The 16130-nt window shown below is 47.0% G+C and overlaps 4 protein-coding genes across 4 annotated transcripts; 3 read left to right on the plus strand and 1 right to left on the minus strand.

Annotated features, from left to right (window-relative positions):
* Window positions 1–272: 272 nt before the first annotated feature.
* JR316_0008068 (PHD finger-like domain-containing protein 5A) lies at window positions 273–868 on the plus strand (the record flags this gene model as incomplete). Its single annotated transcript, XM_047893784.1, has 6 exons — window positions 273–291; window positions 350–382; window positions 433–469; window positions 522–625; window positions 679–801; window positions 852–868. 6 exons carry the CDS (start codon window positions 273–275, stop codon window positions 866–868), a joined length of 333 nt encoding a protein of 110 aa, XP_047747099.1.
* A 133-nt stretch (window positions 869–1001) lies between these two features.
* JR316_0008069 (ZZ-type zinc finger-containing protein P35G2.11c) lies at window positions 1002–4672 on the minus strand (the record flags this gene model as incomplete). Its single annotated transcript, XM_047893785.1, has 14 exons — window positions 1002–1068; window positions 1122–1141; window positions 1198–1364; window positions 1425–1480; window positions 1538–1653; window positions 1703–1765; window positions 1818–2000; window positions 2059–2085; window positions 2146–2290; window positions 2338–2368; window positions 2430–2548; window positions 2612–2723; window positions 2780–4508; window positions 4559–4672. The coding sequence occupies 14 exons, from the start codon at window positions 4670–4672 to the stop codon at window positions 1002–1004; spliced, it is 2949 nt and encodes a 982-aa protein (XP_047747100.1).
* A 279-nt stretch (window positions 4673–4951) lies between these two features.
* Window positions 4952–6122, plus strand: JR316_0008070 (uncharacterized protein; the record flags this gene model as incomplete). The annotated part of the gene is made up of 5 exons (XM_047893786.1): window positions 4952–5056; window positions 5105–5260; window positions 5325–5364; window positions 5458–5615; window positions 5667–6122. 5 exons carry the CDS (start codon window positions 4952–4954, stop codon window positions 6120–6122), a joined length of 915 nt encoding a protein of 304 aa, XP_047747101.1.
* A 7295-nt stretch (window positions 6123–13417) lies between these two features.
* On the plus strand, window positions 13418–14488 carry JR316_0008071 (uncharacterized protein; the record flags this gene model as incomplete). The annotated part of the gene is made up of 2 exons (XM_047893787.1): window positions 13418–13707; window positions 13759–14488. 2 exons carry the CDS (start codon window positions 13418–13420, stop codon window positions 14486–14488), a joined length of 1020 nt encoding a protein of 339 aa, XP_047747102.1.
* Between the last annotated feature and the right edge of the window lie 1642 nt (window positions 14489–16130).

The following is a 16130-nucleotide window of genomic DNA, read 5'->3' on the forward strand; positions in this document are numbered from 1 at the left end:
TCACAGCGTTAGCTCAGGAAGATAACAGAATGTTTTCGCACTTTTATGTTGTTTGTGCTTGAGAGTTTTTTATTCAATTCTTGTCAGTATCTTGATTTCTTTTCCTTTTACCCCCTTTTTCCTACGTGTGGTTGACGTCACTGTTTGGTGAGTAAAAACTCTTGGCGGTATCACCAAATATAGCAAAGGCGCGTTGATGACAAAGACAAAATAGTAATTGAACCAAGTTGTGATCTATCAACTACTTTTGTCGTCTTTCCACATCCTTCACAATGTCGAAACACCATCCCGGTACGTCTTACTATAGTTATAAAATGAATGCAACTGTTGACACTGGAATCTACTGTAGATTTGATAATGTGCCGCAGGCAGCCAGGAATTGGTGGGTGGATATGTGCTGTTCATATGCCAGTAAGCTAATTTCTCATGTAGCTATTGGTCGTCTTTGTGAAAAGTGTGATGGGAAATGGTGAGTAGATACTGATTAAATACCATCAAATATTCTTAAGTATATTTGATAGCCCTGTATGTGATTCATATGTTCGGCCAGAGACTTTGGTACGAATTTGTGATGAATGCAATTTCGGTACATACGGAGGGCGCTGCATCATCTGCGGCTCACCAGGTACGCCAACAGTACAAACCCCTCTGAACTACGATGATGATGATTTTTCTTAGGTATTTCGGATGCGTACTACTGTGCCGAATGTACGAGACTGGAAAAGGATCGTGATGGATGTCCCAAAATCGTGAATCTAGGAGCAAGTCGGACAGATCTGTTCTATGAGCGGCGTAGATTAGGTGCGTCCTTTCTCGATATTGATCGAAAAACATAGCTCATGTTTTTCCAGGGTTCAAGAAAGGGTAGATACGTTACGCAAACTCATTGCTCAAAGCATCTCTGCCAATTTGTGCTCCGTATCATATCATTATATTCATACAGCAACTTCTCGCTCTCCGTGAAGGATACATGAAATGAAGGTACATATTACATAGATATATCATCGATATACGGGATGCGCAAGGACAGGCGGGCTTCCTTCTTGACTGTCAAGATTGGCGAAGTTCCTGTTCAAGTAACAGTCAGCGGATATAGTAGCCCAGGCAAATTCAATGCTTACTTGAACAACGCCATGTCAACCTACGCACAAGATGAGCGGTTAAATAAGGAAAGCAATTCAAAAGATATATACTCACGGGAGCCTTCAGAACAAGGAAAACGTGGGTATCATCGTGGGTATCCACCCCTTCGCAGTTGTCGCACAGATCGCGAGCGCAATATGCGCAACGGAACCACTCCCCTTCGATACAGGTCATGCAGCGATCACAAATCGCAGAGGGATGTACCAAAGATGCAAGATAAGCTATCAAGTGCGAACCAAAGTTCAGCAAGGTATAAAATTAAGGTGTAAGTGCGAACGAACCTCTTGGGTCATTAGTTTTAGGTATGTTTGGTGGTGGTCCCGCTGGCATCTTGTATCTGAAAGAAATACATGTATATCAACCTTGATGATTTTTTTACGGACGTAGAACTTACAGTGGAGGTAGCATTGGAAAAGCGGATTGAATAGGGCGAAGAACTGGTCTGGGTAGTTTAAAGAAGATGTGCATCGGGTCATGTATGATATAGGAACGTTTTTCACATTCGGAGCACTGCGCATCCATTAACTTTAGCTGAATAGAACACAATAAAACACCTTACGAGACTGTACGGCGACGTTAGTGATGGGCAGTGTGCGCATTGGTACCGTACACCAACGATCAGCTGAAACCCAATATGTGAGTTAACATAACGCTCGAATAAGGTGAATACTTACATGACCGCAGCCGTTGCAGAACAAACGGTGGTCGTTATGCGAGGATTCCCGTGACCCAGAACCGATCATTGTATGTGCATAAGAAGAGATTTCTGATTCTGCTTTAGATCCTGGGAAAGACTGGCCGACATTTGGCCCGTCTCTTCTCCATAGGTGTAATGCTCTACGGCTAGCATTCTGCAGCTATAAGTACACCAATTATTAGAAACACTGATCATGAATTTCGCATTCTTTCCCTCACCTCAGCCGTTTCCAGCGGATAAGGTATCTACAACATTTCCTCTGAGATGAGTAAATGGTGGCTTCAAAGACTTGATGAGAGCATCACCTTGATTAAAATATGTGAAGAATTATGGCCTCCATCTGCAGAGTCTAAATTGCCAGGCAGACCAGCTGATTCGCAATTGGAGCAAATATCTATAGAATCACATATTGCACAATGGAACCGTGCTCCGACGATATCAAGCAGGCAGCTGGTAATTGTGAGATATCGCAAAGTACATGAAGCAATTTAACTCACTGTGCACATTTGACACCAGGGTGGGTTAGAGCTAAGTGAATGAACAATAACCGATCGTAAGAAAACCTAGACACTAGAAGGAGGATACTCACATAGTTCCTCATGAGAATCAGGTAATTCAATTGAAGGGAAATCAGACCCATCCAGATTTTCCAAAGGCTTGTCGGGCACGATTAGGAAAGCGTGTGACGGGTGTAATTCGTGAACTTGGCTGAGAAAGTCACTCTGATTCAATCACGGCGTTTTGGGTAATTGAAGGGCTGCGAAAACTGACCTATAACATGCCCGGCATAGGTGCATCTTCGTACAGGAGGCACATTTATACCTCTTGTGCTCCGTGACGGCATTACAAGTCGAGCACTCCGACACTTGCGCCTCATCCAGAACTTCAAAACAACATACTGAGACTAACTTTAGAGTGAATTAACCAGATCAGACATACCAACGTCTTCCCATCCAAGATGACCCCAAACTTTTTCCTGGAACGCATGGCGTAGCTGTCCCTTTTTCGGTGCCGCTCTCCTCCATTGTGATGCTCTCTGTGCATCATCATGCGACGGTGACATATTACTGACGACGGGAGATGACCCAGGGGCGGCCAGCCCGGATTCAACGGCGTGATAGATACCCACCGATTCAAGACAGGCCGAGCATAACTCATATCCGGGCGAACTGACCGCCGTGGGCGACGTCGGCGGGACATTCAGGCGCGTCCTGTCCGTATACACGGACGACGCCGGGGGGATCGAAGGCAGGGGTTTGTATCGCTGGGTATCATAGTCCGAGCTGCCCACGTAGGTCTGCGACGAACTCGAATTGGGACTCGAGAAGAGGGGGTGTGTCGGCTGCACGGGCGGGTATGTGTACATAGTAATCGGAGATGATTCTGTCGCCCTGTCTTTGCCTTTCTCAGAGGTACTTTCACCCACCGCAGTTTTTGGGCCGCAAGTCGAGCAGACGTATCTGATGGCGTCCAAGATCGACCCGCAGTTCGAGCAGTCGGTGAGTATGTCTGGTGACGGACCAGCAATGGGTAAGAAAGGCAAAAGTTCCTTGTCTATGGTGTGGGGGAACCCATTTGTCGCTTCAAGCTCTTCGGCTATAGACATGGGATGTCGCTCGCCACGACTTAGTTTCTTGGTTGTATCGACCCTTTGCGAAGCAAGCCAATTGAGTTGCATCGAGGTAGGTCTGTTGTCACGCATGACGCTTCGCACATATGCATCCCCTTCGTTGCCGTTCTGAGCGTCGTCGTCGGCGCCAGAGCCTTGGAATTGTGAAGACGATCCAGATGTATAAGTGTAGTAATATTTGCCGCTGGGATCCCGTTGTAGTGCTAGATCTCCTCCCAATGAATCTTCCTCTTCCTCCGGTTGTGAGCCACCTAGTGAGAACGAGAAGTCATCGGACACAGAAGGTTCTGGGAGGGCCCCCAACATGGAGCGTATCACCCTTTCATTCTGGTCTCGCAACCACGCAGCCCCTCGTTCGCTTGCACCCAACGAGTCGTAGTTTACACTGGAAGCATCGTCTTCAGCAAGCTTGAGGCGCTCGAATACTGCAGATGGATCCAATGGATACCGCTCCTCTGCTGCCTCCAACTGAATGTCTTGTGTCAACGAGCTCTCAGTACGATTCAATGTCGATGGAATTCGCGAGGAGCCGGATTGACCATTTACTGGGCGATCACCTCCCTTCACCGATGTATGCGGATTATCGGAACCCATGAAGCTCTTTTGTTTTGGAATTTGTGGAAGGGCTCGAGAAGGCGCCCCTGACCTCCCTGAGCGCGCTGAAGACGTCCCTGGATCCCTTGAGCTAACAGTAACCGAGTCATCGTCTAGATCAATAGTCGGTGTGCCAAATGAGAACGATTGTTGACTCGCATTCTTCCCCTTGAACTCCTCCAAACTTGCCAAGGACGATGTATCAGAAAGACTGGGTCCATCATACTCCACAGTAATAGTGACCCTCAAAGTGATCTTGCGTGCTCCAAAGCTTCTACCAGATAGTATAGAGGCGGCGGATGACATCGGTGCGTCGTCCCCAGCTTGGAAGAACTGGATGGCCTCCAAAAGATCTTCATCCGTTGTGATAGATGTGATTTCTCCATCGTCGTCTTTCCAAGAGACAAGGTACGACGTCGCGTAAAGCGAGAAACATTGTTCTACCTTTAATCGATTGTCAATAGCTTTCTACTGGGTAATGTAATGGAACGCACCTTTCTTCGAAGTAGATCATATGAGCAATTACGCGCAGAGCTAAAAGTAATCCGTTTATGCCATTTGTCGAATGTGCATTTGACGATAAGCGGTCTGTCAGGGGGATGGTACATGTGTTAGCGTAAGATCACAAAGAAGTAGGGGGTCGAAGGAGGTCAATAAGCTTGTACAACAGCGCGGAACATGTTACTAATAGGAAACCTGGGCTGTGAACACTTCATGGATCCTCCGCAGCAATATGTGATCGATCGGTCAGCGAATCAAATTCTACCTCTAATTCCTTCAACACGTGGCTCTTCACAGGACACTTGACTCTCGACCTTGACTCTGAAAACGGGTTAACAGTACTAGTGTTCGCTCGAAACAAACTTACTTTCGCTGTGTTCTATGATATGCCCCCTGAAATGATTGACATCGATTGTCCCTCTGCTCGCCGCGCAAAATTATACATCGACCTTCTTCAATCGGTGGCTTTAGAAGATTCCTCAAGTTTGCAGGTAACCGTTCGAATGAGCCGCGTTTTCTGACTATTGACAACATCCTAGGACGTCATCTCCAATATCTCACTTGGCTCTGTCATGAACCTTGAACTTCACGACTCTGAATCTACTATGCTGCCTGCAGTTGTTGACTCTCATGGGACCACCAATATTTTGACCAAAGAAGACATGCTTAGATATGGATCCCCATCGCGTCATTTGGTATTACCCTATCACCCTCACTCTAACACGATGTCCTCACTGTTGACACTTGTCGCCTGCTCAGCTGAACGGAACAACCCAACAATTATTACTAACCGAACTTCGTAGAATCCTAATGTCGATAACGGACCTCTTTTACCTAGGTTCTAGGGAATATTCTTTGAAATGCTTGTATCTGATCAGCAAAGTGTGAACAGATACTGATGAAGGCCGCCCGCCCAGTGACACAGTGATGGCTATGGCCCAATCTCTTCCTGAAGCCATCAGGCTAACGAAGGATCAAATAGAATCCTTGAACCAAGAAGTCAAGGTCCTATCCTATGACTTGATAAACCTGATGGCTGAGGCTGCCGATGTCAGTTTTTCTGTGCGTTCAAACAGTACTGATTCAGATGATCTCCTATAGAAGAGCAAGGAGCTCGATAATGAATTGTGTAGGGCAACATCCTTAGTTTTTCCTCATTACCACGCGGCTCGAACGGCATCTATCGACTTGCTTGCGGCTGGGATAGAGGCCTCTCTTATCAAATTGTCTTTAACGAAAGAACGTTCGGAACGCTCAATCTACAATTACCAGTCAGGTCCGAACAGGACCGCAGAAAGAAACACTGTAACACATGCGATTGAAAGGGCTTTTCGTGCACTCAAAGATGATGAAAATGAAATGGATGCAGAAATACGCTCCTTGGACAGCCAACTAGCAGAATATGAGACTTTGCTGAATCTTGTAGACGGCGGGCACGGTGGATATCAACAAGTCATAGATGATTGGACGAAAATAAAGCAAGACACGGACGAGTGTTTGAAGGACCTTAGGCGCCTCGGTTGGACTGAAGATACCTGTATCACATTCTCCAAGTGATTGTTCACACCATGCACTGGAACTTTAAACTTTTCTGAATTCCGATTAATGTATTTTGCAAGTTCATTTTCCCTTTTTCCGGCCAAAATATGGAAAATCAGGCGGTACATGGTTTGAAATGAAACCACTGTCATGGATTGAATAAAATTCAATAGTACCGTCAAATACAAACCAGTGACTGTCATCTTCTATCGTCGTATCTCATAACTCTATATTTACTCCGTATTGCTCAATGATGTCGAATTCAAAAATTTTTGTCGACGATTTGTAGCGCACCAATCGGTGGTGCTAATTCTACATGTGGCCAATTGCTTTATGTATCACTACTAATTTACAGTCATAAATGCGACTCACCAGACACCTAACCTATTTGACTCTGTTAGCACACTAATTGGTATAACCCAACTTGAAGGAGCAACGGTGTTTCCCAATTACCACAATGGAACGTGCGCTTAAAGTATTTAAGCGCTCATAGACAAATGTTGTCTGTCACGGCGCCTCCTGTCTTAAAAGTACAGTACATTTCTTCATAGTAAAATTTCATCTATGAGAGAGAGCAAACTAAGATTAAGGTTTGTATGGAATAATTTTACATTTCCACCTTTGCGAAATGACGATGTTCAAGCGGTTTGTGGCGTATGAACCTATATGCAAGTATGAAGAGAATGTTTTACACCGAATTTCCCAATTCATATACTGTCGTTAAGCGTAATAAATTCTGGAAAAGCTGTCAGACTCAGATTACATCGGTTCTTCATTCGTATTTAAACTAGGACTAGTTAAATTAAAAGGTTGTCGAACCGACGCATTTAGGATGCCATAAGTTCTGAGTCCTACAAATTGGAATTATAAAACATCAGGTGAGTTTAATATATGAATCATGAGCGGTACCAACTCTTATCACGCTGTGAATGGACGTCCTCCTTGTCTAAGGATGAATCAGTCCATACCTTGCACTTCGGGGACAAGAATGCCGGCATACATATTTTGATCCGTATTTCCAAATAAAGCAATCCTTTGATGATCAACAACTTCCCCTTATTCCAAACCGCGTCACGCGTTCTGCACAGCTCACCACCTAACCACACCCTTCCTGACTGTCTTTTTCACCAACGACATCATGCCTACTTGCATTTTCTTCTGACACGTGGACACGGCTATTTGCAGTAAAGAACTTGTCTAGCCCGAGGTACAGGAACAACGACAGACTTGAAGGTGGACCACTGGCAAGTGTAGACAGCGGCGACTAAACGACATGACACTAGTTGGAAGCTGCGTTGTAGTATCTAGGGCGAGCCAGCATTATCTCAACGACCCTGGATTGCGATTCATGCGGGTGAGGAAAGTTAAATTTAGTCGTTTTTTGCGGTTATAATGAGTAAGTATTAGCTGTTGAACATTTAAATTTGCAGGTCCATTCTACCGCGAGAAAATTTGTTCACGAAACACCGGCAACCATATATTCATAGGTCATAGATGGCCGGTGAAAGATGTCTCTCCATTGTGGCTGTTGGTTGCGCCCCAGCGAAGTTGTTTATTGGTCGGTATTGCTAGAACCCTTGTCATCCTTTGGCTTTCTGGATATCTGCAGGCAAAGGCGAGAGCGTTCTGGGTATCATGGGATAAAGTCTTCGACATGCATGTCAGACGCTGCAGCGCCCAGTAACCTTGTCAATCATCATCCGGTGAATAGATCACAGTTCATGACCATGTTTTTTTTTGGGTCTGGGGTCTGGCTGTCTGCTGCTTTTTGAGTTTGTTCCTAGGAACGGTACCGACTCTGTCCAACTCTGCGCCTCTAATAGCTCTTGAACATCTTGCTTGTTGCCTGTATCTCGCCCACCTCTTAATTCACTGGCCCTGTGGCGTAGCATTTGCGCTCTACATTCCCTTGATTTTGTCAAAGCACCGCTGTCAGCCCTGAGGTCGTGACAATGATGGCATTTCCGAATCTCAATTCTGTGGCCCAAACTATCATTTCCGAAGTTCTAGGACTAGTTTTTGACCTTGTTGCAATGGATCTTAATGGCTTCTTCTCGACGGATATTTCTGGCATGTTACTGTGAGTTTGTATATGTGTCTCGTTGCACCACTGATTGGAGCTATTTCCTCGAACGGATCTTGCATTGACTGGAAAGAATTTTATCATACCCCACGAACATTGCTCTAAGCTTCCAGGTGCCGACCCTTGTATGATGCCTTATCTCTGTGTCCGACGTCGTATGATTAACATCTGACGTTCGCTGGCAGCCGACCTTCCGCTCCTTGCCTCGTGCGATCGAGAATGTAAAATAGAGCGGTTCAACACATCGTTATCCTGGGTGATTGGACGTCGGAATAGTCCACACAACGAGCTGCCGTGGTGCGCCCAATCCCTTATGGGTGAATTTGTTATGGAAATAAACTTGCTCTACGGCACCAGCCTGCGCTAACCGCGGGACGCTGCCTTTGATTATGCTCAATGTTATTGTGCAGTTTGCTCGATTATCTGTTTTATCTTGGGTTGGTTTTCCCCGTGTGGCAAAAACCATTGGAAGAGCTTGTCGGCGAATGCAAGATTTAGAAAGTAGCAGAATGCAATTTCAATGATGCTAGTTACCAGCATAAAATTGTATCAGAAAAGTACGAAATTTCAAATAAAAATCCGAGGTGATTGTATCCTCGAAGGTGTCGGCGAATGTACACCTATGGACGCATTTTTCGAGCCGTGTCGCATCTTATCATATCATATTGGTTGAGTGCCGGTGAATACCAATGGGCCAAATGTGATCGCGCTGATTTATGACAGAACCCCACACATATCAATTGAGTCTTGACTGGTATCGTAGCACCACACAACCCCACTAATAAAATAGCCTTTTTAGCGATCGGGTACTACTTGTGATCAAGGAGCCAAGGTAAAAATTAGATTATACATATATTACGGAGCAAAGGGCGGCCCTGCGAGTTGAGGTGAGCAAGCAATATTTGAAGAAGTCGGGTGCGCCGCACTGCGCAGCCGCTGTACACAAATGGGCACTGGCAGGGCAGGGGCCCACGCGCACCTCCGTTGGATACATCATTCCAGTTGCTCAGTCGTCACTATGCATTCAGATGGGTCTTACCTTTAAGAATAGCCAGCACGCACTGCACAGAGTCCAAAACTCGTATTGGCATCGACTATCAAACCCGACTCTACCGAGAGACCCATGAGAAGCAAGGCGTCGTCGGTGGCCCGGGACTTGTTTGAGAGCCTGGGGGTGACGCTTAACCTGCGCTTAACCACTCGAAGAAGCCAATCAGCGCAACCCGCTGATCCCGCTCGATGACTGATTGGACGACGCCCCAATATTATTCAATCCAGGCGGGTTTTCTCTTGGAAAATCCCGGCGGAGAGTGTATGGAATGAAAATAGCGTGCCAAGGACGCCTCTGCTCTGTCATTTACCTCGAGTACTGTCAGTGCCTTCGCTAGGAGAATACAGCGAAGACCAAGTTACCAGACATGACCCATGACGCCGCCAGCGAAGAACTTGAGAAGAGAAGAGTAGTACTTACTACTTGGGCATGTTCGTGAAACGGGTACTGTTCTTCCGCATTCGGGTGTTATGTACATAACCAGGCCCGTTAATGATGCTTCCCGTATTCAGACGCGCGTGACCTTTTTCTTAGGCGCGCGTTGGTAACTGGTTGGGTATGTATGACTCGGAAGCGCCGTTTCCAGTGTCCACCGACGCAGTGCCGCCCTACGTTTTGATATTATCGGAAAATGTTGTTTTATAAAGACAACAAATATTTCTGAACCCATTGCACATTTTTTCATCTGCGCGAGGGCTGCGAGTATACTAGTAGTATTGGCAGTGGCTCCAACTCGAACGCGAACAGCCCAAAAAATTCAAAACTCGTTCCACCCGAATAGTCTAAGTCAGAGAAAGCATCACTGGCAATCCCGGTGTTTTACATTACATTACACGTACCGTTAATTGTGCGTGTGTGCGATTTAAAAATATATTCAATTTTCAGGGTAGAGTAAATTGTAAAATCACTAAAATAAAAATGCAGAAATGCGGACATGCGCCCTTGTGCCCTTGCGTTTATGCGCTTATGCAGCGGCGGTGCTCCGACCAGCGAGGAACGTGGAGAACCCTGATTCCGAGCTCGAGAGCAGTATGTATGTATCATGAATCGTTTGCACGGGTACGCACCTATGTACAGCCGGGGCAGCGTAGTCTGTGCATAGTTATGTATAATTATAATGAATTGGCTTTTGACAGTGTTGCTGCCCCTGCGCCGCCGTCTGCGGGTCCTGTCCGCACTCGAGAACGTAGAACTCGAGGTCGAGAGCAGAGAGCACCAATTACGGCTTTCATAAAATGATGGAGTCGAAAAAGATTTAACAAAACATTGAATGATGATGATGGAAATAAAGTATAGATTCATCATGATATATGCACAATAAAGTTGACAATAAGGACTGAACTTCTCCAGTTCAGACAGACAATGGACTCACAATTGAACAATGAAGTTTGAACATATATTGTAGATCGAGAGAAGTTAGAACCGCAGTCATGCCATTGCGAATCATCGAGTAATAATGATAATGTTCCGTGGGCTGCGCGTTGTCATGGTAGCACGCATACACAAAGAGAGAAAGGAAAACGGAAAACGGTTAACAATTGCGCTTGGAGCCTTTTGTAAGTGTAACGTCAACCGTCAACGTTTCAATTTTTTCAACGGCGGCGGCGGCAATATACCTTATATTAATAAGCCTGCAGAGCGTGGGAGAATGGGAGTGCGCATTGTCCCATGTACTCTTCCCACGCACGCGATCGGAGTCACCGCGACTCAAGACTCGAGACAGACAGACGCGCGCCGTGCCGTAAGATCGCAAAGCCTCGAGGCGCGTGTAAAAAAGGGAAGAGAACGTGTCTGTGACTCTGTATGTATGTTTGTATATTCTTGGCTTTGTTTCCACTCGATTCTCAAGAGAACCGCCGGAACGCGTGGTGCCAATGCGAGCGCGTCCTCGAGGCTCGAGGCGAGGTCGCTTCCGCAGGTGTCATGGTTTCAGTCTTTCAAACCTCAGGCCTCAGAACGTGTGCGTTATGATTATTCCTGGCTCATCACTTTCACAAATTATCAATGTCAGTGAATATGTTTTTTTCTTCTTCTGTGATTTCCGTCGGTTTTACGCCTCGAGGAGGCCTGCCACCGATGGACCAGCTGGCGCCTGCAGGCTAATGCTGCTGCTGCTGCCCGATTGACCTGAGTCGATCACTGTTGCCATTGCTCATTGCTTGTTGCTCAGAGTCACAGTGAAACTCAATATCATACGAAGTTCGCGAGTCGCCGCTGGAGCCTGCCAGCGATATTACACCAGCTCGCTGGCTAGAAAAAAATAGGTTGAACTAATCCAAAGACCTTCCTGATCATGAATCCCCACACGAATCGAAATCGAAGGCCGGATAAACAAGCACCCACTCTATCCGGGAACCCTCAACTCTGGATGACCAGAATATATATATAAATTATAATTATAATATATGTATACCGAACGCCACCCAATCGTACTGTCTACACAGATGATGAGCGATCGCACCGCGTCAAAACTTTACCTTTAATCACGGTTTCGCTGTTGTGGAACCGAACACTCGCGTTCTCGTTCTTGAGTCTGGAGAGAGGAGGTTCTAGCGCGTTTACGCAATCTCGGAGAAAGTAGGGAAAAGCTACTGTTGTATTTATGGTGCTCAACACTAGGAACTCTAGAGTCCAAGTAACTAAAGCGCCTTTTGAAAAGCGAAAGAGGTCTAGACTGGAAAATTACGAATGGTAGAATTGTAAATTTATATTGTAGACTTGGGCTGTGGAGGTGGAGAGTTTGAGTCGGGAGGGGTTTGCTGTCATTGTATATAATTGTATGTATAGGTGTACGTTACAGTGATGGTGACACTATCAAGGGATTGTGGGCTCCCCCTGCTCTTAGGTTCAGAGACAACTGGCCAGGGGGCGATCCGGTGATTTATATGTGTTGGCTGGCTCGATCATGATTTTTACGGTTGTGGTTTACGGAAATGGTTTATGTCCGTCGTTCTCGTTGGGTCTTTATTCTGCAGACCGCTCGAACCGCTCGTTGGAATAAAAAATGAATTTCGAGCAATTTATCAGCGGTGAAATGACCGACCGGTGAATATTGAGGGGAGGGGAGGTAGGATGAGTTTTAGTTATGAATGTTGCACACCATCAAAAACTCCCGGTGTGGGCGATTATAATTTACATTTTCGTTTCGCTTCACTCGTCGGAAATATTAAATAATATCCAAGCTCATTTATTGCAAGTAGTAATTTGAAAAGGAGCGACGCAGAGTTCCACCTCCACACGCAACTGCGTGTGTATGCAGTCAACGCGTGCGGAGCATTAAAATGGACGGAGGAAGGGTATTTGGAGTATTGGGAGTCGTCGTGGTCGCGGCGACATGATTGCACGGAGATGTGATATATGATGGTCCGTAGGATAGTGGACTTGGTAGGAATAATCGGACCGTACATTCCTGTGAAATTTGCGCTCTGGCGATCGTATTTGATTGACACGGACACGAAGAGGCCACGCCTTTGCTGGCTGCGTCGCTGCGGTCCGCGGGGCATGACTGTGTGTGACGCGAAAAAAAGAGATGGCAGACGTGTCGCGCGTAGCTAGGCAGACGGCGGGGGCACATTGTGTCATTTGGCAAACACGAACGCGATCACGCAGGCGAGGGCGTATTGTGAGGGAGGATGAGTCGGGGCGACGGATGAGTCAAGGCGCCGGGCATGGGTCGGGGCAAGGTATAAAAGGTTATATCATGTATGATTCATGATGGTGTATTGTCAGGAAGAGAGTTAATGAAGGCGAGTTGCGCGATGTTTGAATACCGGAGGCATTGAGTATGACGCGCTGGATGGTAGCGTCCCAGTTTAGTGGGAGGAGACAGATAGGCAATAAATCTGAGTGGAATTAATTAGATTGCAAGGGTGATGGACGTTGAACTTGTACGGTGGATGGAGGCCCGAGGTGCCAAAAAAGCAGAAGGAAATGCCCAAGCAAAGGTGATCTGCGAGCTGGAGCAAAGAAGATGCAGCAAAGAGGCGTGTGATAGCAGGCAACAGGATGAGGATCGCGTAGAATAGGAGGGCGGATCTGTTCTGTGGAGATTAGCTGGCAGGGGCTTGACGACAGAGCGCCCTCTTGGATCTGAGATCGGGATCTCGCCAGAAAAGGCAAGAGCAGAATTGTGGATATTATAAGTTGCGCTCGAATGTTGATTGTTCTCTGCCCATAGTCATGTTCCGCACACACTCGCCCTACTCGCCCTTCTTCACCTCCGGTCTGCTCTCCTCCTCCAGACCCTCTTCTCCGGATGTGCCCCTCAGCCCCACCCGCCGCGGCAGTCTGCCCACCGACTCCCCCCGCGTCCAAGAGCTGCCCTCTGCCTTCTACTTTACTCTCCAGCCCCAGCGCGACGAGGACGAGTTCAGGTCCTATCTCTCGCTAGATCTCGCAGAGTCCCAGTCAATGCGCTCTGCCAGTCTCAAGCGCACCGCCGCCTCGACGACAAAGCCCTTTGTATTCCCGTGCGTTTCCTTTTGGGGTTTTCTGCTAAATTAGTGCTCATTCTGCTCTAGTCCCATTCCAGAGACACCTGCGCTCTCTCTCAGAATGCGCCGCTCTCGTGACTCTCTCCGCACCATTCCCTCTCCAAAGCCCGCGCCCTCCATCACCCTCCCAGATCTCCCAAAGCAATCCCCGCCCCGTCTGCCATCTCTCCACCCTCTTCCTGCCCTCGAGATTTCCATCCCCACCCGCGTCTCTGTCCCCCGCACCGCTCCTCTCACCCTCAACCGCATGTCCGTCGCTACCACTTCCACCGTCTCCACCCGTGCACGCAGGCAGAACCGCTCAGAAGCTCTTGCACGCTTGGAAGGCCGCTCGGGCATCCGCACTGCGCCTCTTGCCTATCCAAAGCGCAATTTCATGAGCATGAGCGACGACGAAGACGACGACGAGCAGGATCACGCAGACGATGAGAACGACGACAGCGAGCCAGACAGCGATCTCGAGAGTCTCCATTTCCCAGACCTCAAGTCCCTCCACAATCCCCTTCTCGAGCCGGAAGACATGGTTCTGCCCTTGCCTACCCCCGACTTTCTCCAAGCTCCCCGCTCTGCGCCTCTCCCTCCCCGATCTCCCACCTTTGTAGGCGGTCTCCGCAGGCAGCGCACAAAGAACCGTGCCACCAAGGATTGGTTCCCCCTCAAGAGCTTCATTGATCTGCGGAACGACGACGATCGCATGAGCACCACCAGCTCTTCCTGGGCATGGCGCAGCTTTATCCAAGTCGCAAACGTTTCATGATCGGCCCACGTTTTTTTTTTTTTTTGCCTGTTGCTTCGCTGCGAGCTTTCTTTTTTCAACGCTCGCTAGCCACACCAACCCACACTTTTTTTGTTGGGTCTTTATGGTCTGCGGCCACCGCCGGGCCCCTCAGCGCCCCACGCATCCCGCCGCCAGCACCCCTCGATGGCTTTCCACGATCCCCATCCGCCTATGCCTCTCCTCATGTCCACAAATGTCTATTGATCCTTCTTGTGCCACTAGTACCATACCATCTCCTCTAATCCTTAATTCCCATCATCAACTCCCTGTGTTCAACTAGCATTTTTTTCATTCTATTTTCGTTTGTCCTCTTTTTTCTTGGTCTCTGATCCCATCCACCCAACATCTTGTACCATCCCCCTCATCATCAATTTATCTCTCTCTTTTTTTTCCAATTATCAGCATCGACATCATCATCAGCAACAATATCAGAATCAGCATCATCAACGTCTGCCTCTTTTTCTCTTCTTTCTTTACTTTTCTCTTTTCTTGTCAAACTGTTCCCGGCTCCGGCTCCCTCCCTCTTTTCTTGAAAATCAACCTTGTACAAACATACAACAGCCAAAGCTCTCCCTCCCAATCCGCCCCGCCTCTCGTCCATGCATGCTATGCTATCTTATCTATCGCCGTACTCTTGTCGCTGTACGATGCTTTCCAAAGTTTTTTATCCCAGTCTCGCTTTGTACCACCACCAGATCGTCAACCAACCAAACAATAAACAGACGACCACTCCGCTTTTCCCAAACTCAAAAGTCGCGCATATATGTGCTTTTTCATTCACTTGCACTATAATCGTTATTCGTATCATAACCACTCTCTTTATTTGCTCCCGTCATCCACGTACACCCGGCGCCTCGTCGCATTTCACATTCTTTCAGTTTCTCTCAGTTTGCGTAGATCGTAGAAACGTCACATCACATTCTTTAGTATACATTTGTTCTTGTTTGAATTTTAGTACCGTAGTTAGTACTTTTGCTGCAACCACCATCCGAGAAAAAAATGTTATATTTTTTTTTTTGAAAATTTTGTGTGGGTGTGACTCTTGACGATTTTTTGAGTGTGTGTTGTTGGACAATGTACAATTACATGATATGTAATTTCAGATGCTTTCGAGGTCGAAGGCTCCAACTCCAAGGTACTTGTGTATCGTAGAAGCGTAAAATTCAAATGAACTGCAAAGTTCTCCATCGGCATCAGTAACAGTGAACACAAAAACGTGAGGGCGAAAAGCGCGTGTTTATTCGAGTTGAGTTGAGATGAGTAAAATGAACTTGATAATTAAATTTCGTAATTCGTAATTGCACGCGCTACGTAGGGCAGCGCCGTAAAAAGCCCGTAACGCGATGGACTTCAAAGTTGTAATTGGTCAGCGGTATTCAGCGGTTCCCAAAAACCTAGAGATCTTAAGAATTTCTATTTTTTTTTTTTAAAGGTTGAGTAAGACGAGGTAAGATGACGTCGGAGATGAGCAGTAAGCTTAACTAAATTCAATTGTCAAGCTCAAGAATCAAGAGTCAAGAGTCAAGACGTTTAGGACTTGTAGGACTTTCAAGACCAAGACCGCAATTTGAATTTTCAAACATGGAATCAGGACCCGGGGGCGCTCGGGAGTCGGGGAGTC

The sequence above is a fragment of the Psilocybe cubensis genome, chromosome 7 (assembly GCF_017499595.1).
Source record: "Psilocybe cubensis strain MGC-MH-2018 chromosome 7, whole genome shotgun sequence".
In the NCBI taxonomy this organism is placed as follows: Eukaryota; Fungi; Basidiomycota; class Agaricomycetes; order Agaricales; family Agrocybaceae; genus Psilocybe; species Psilocybe cubensis.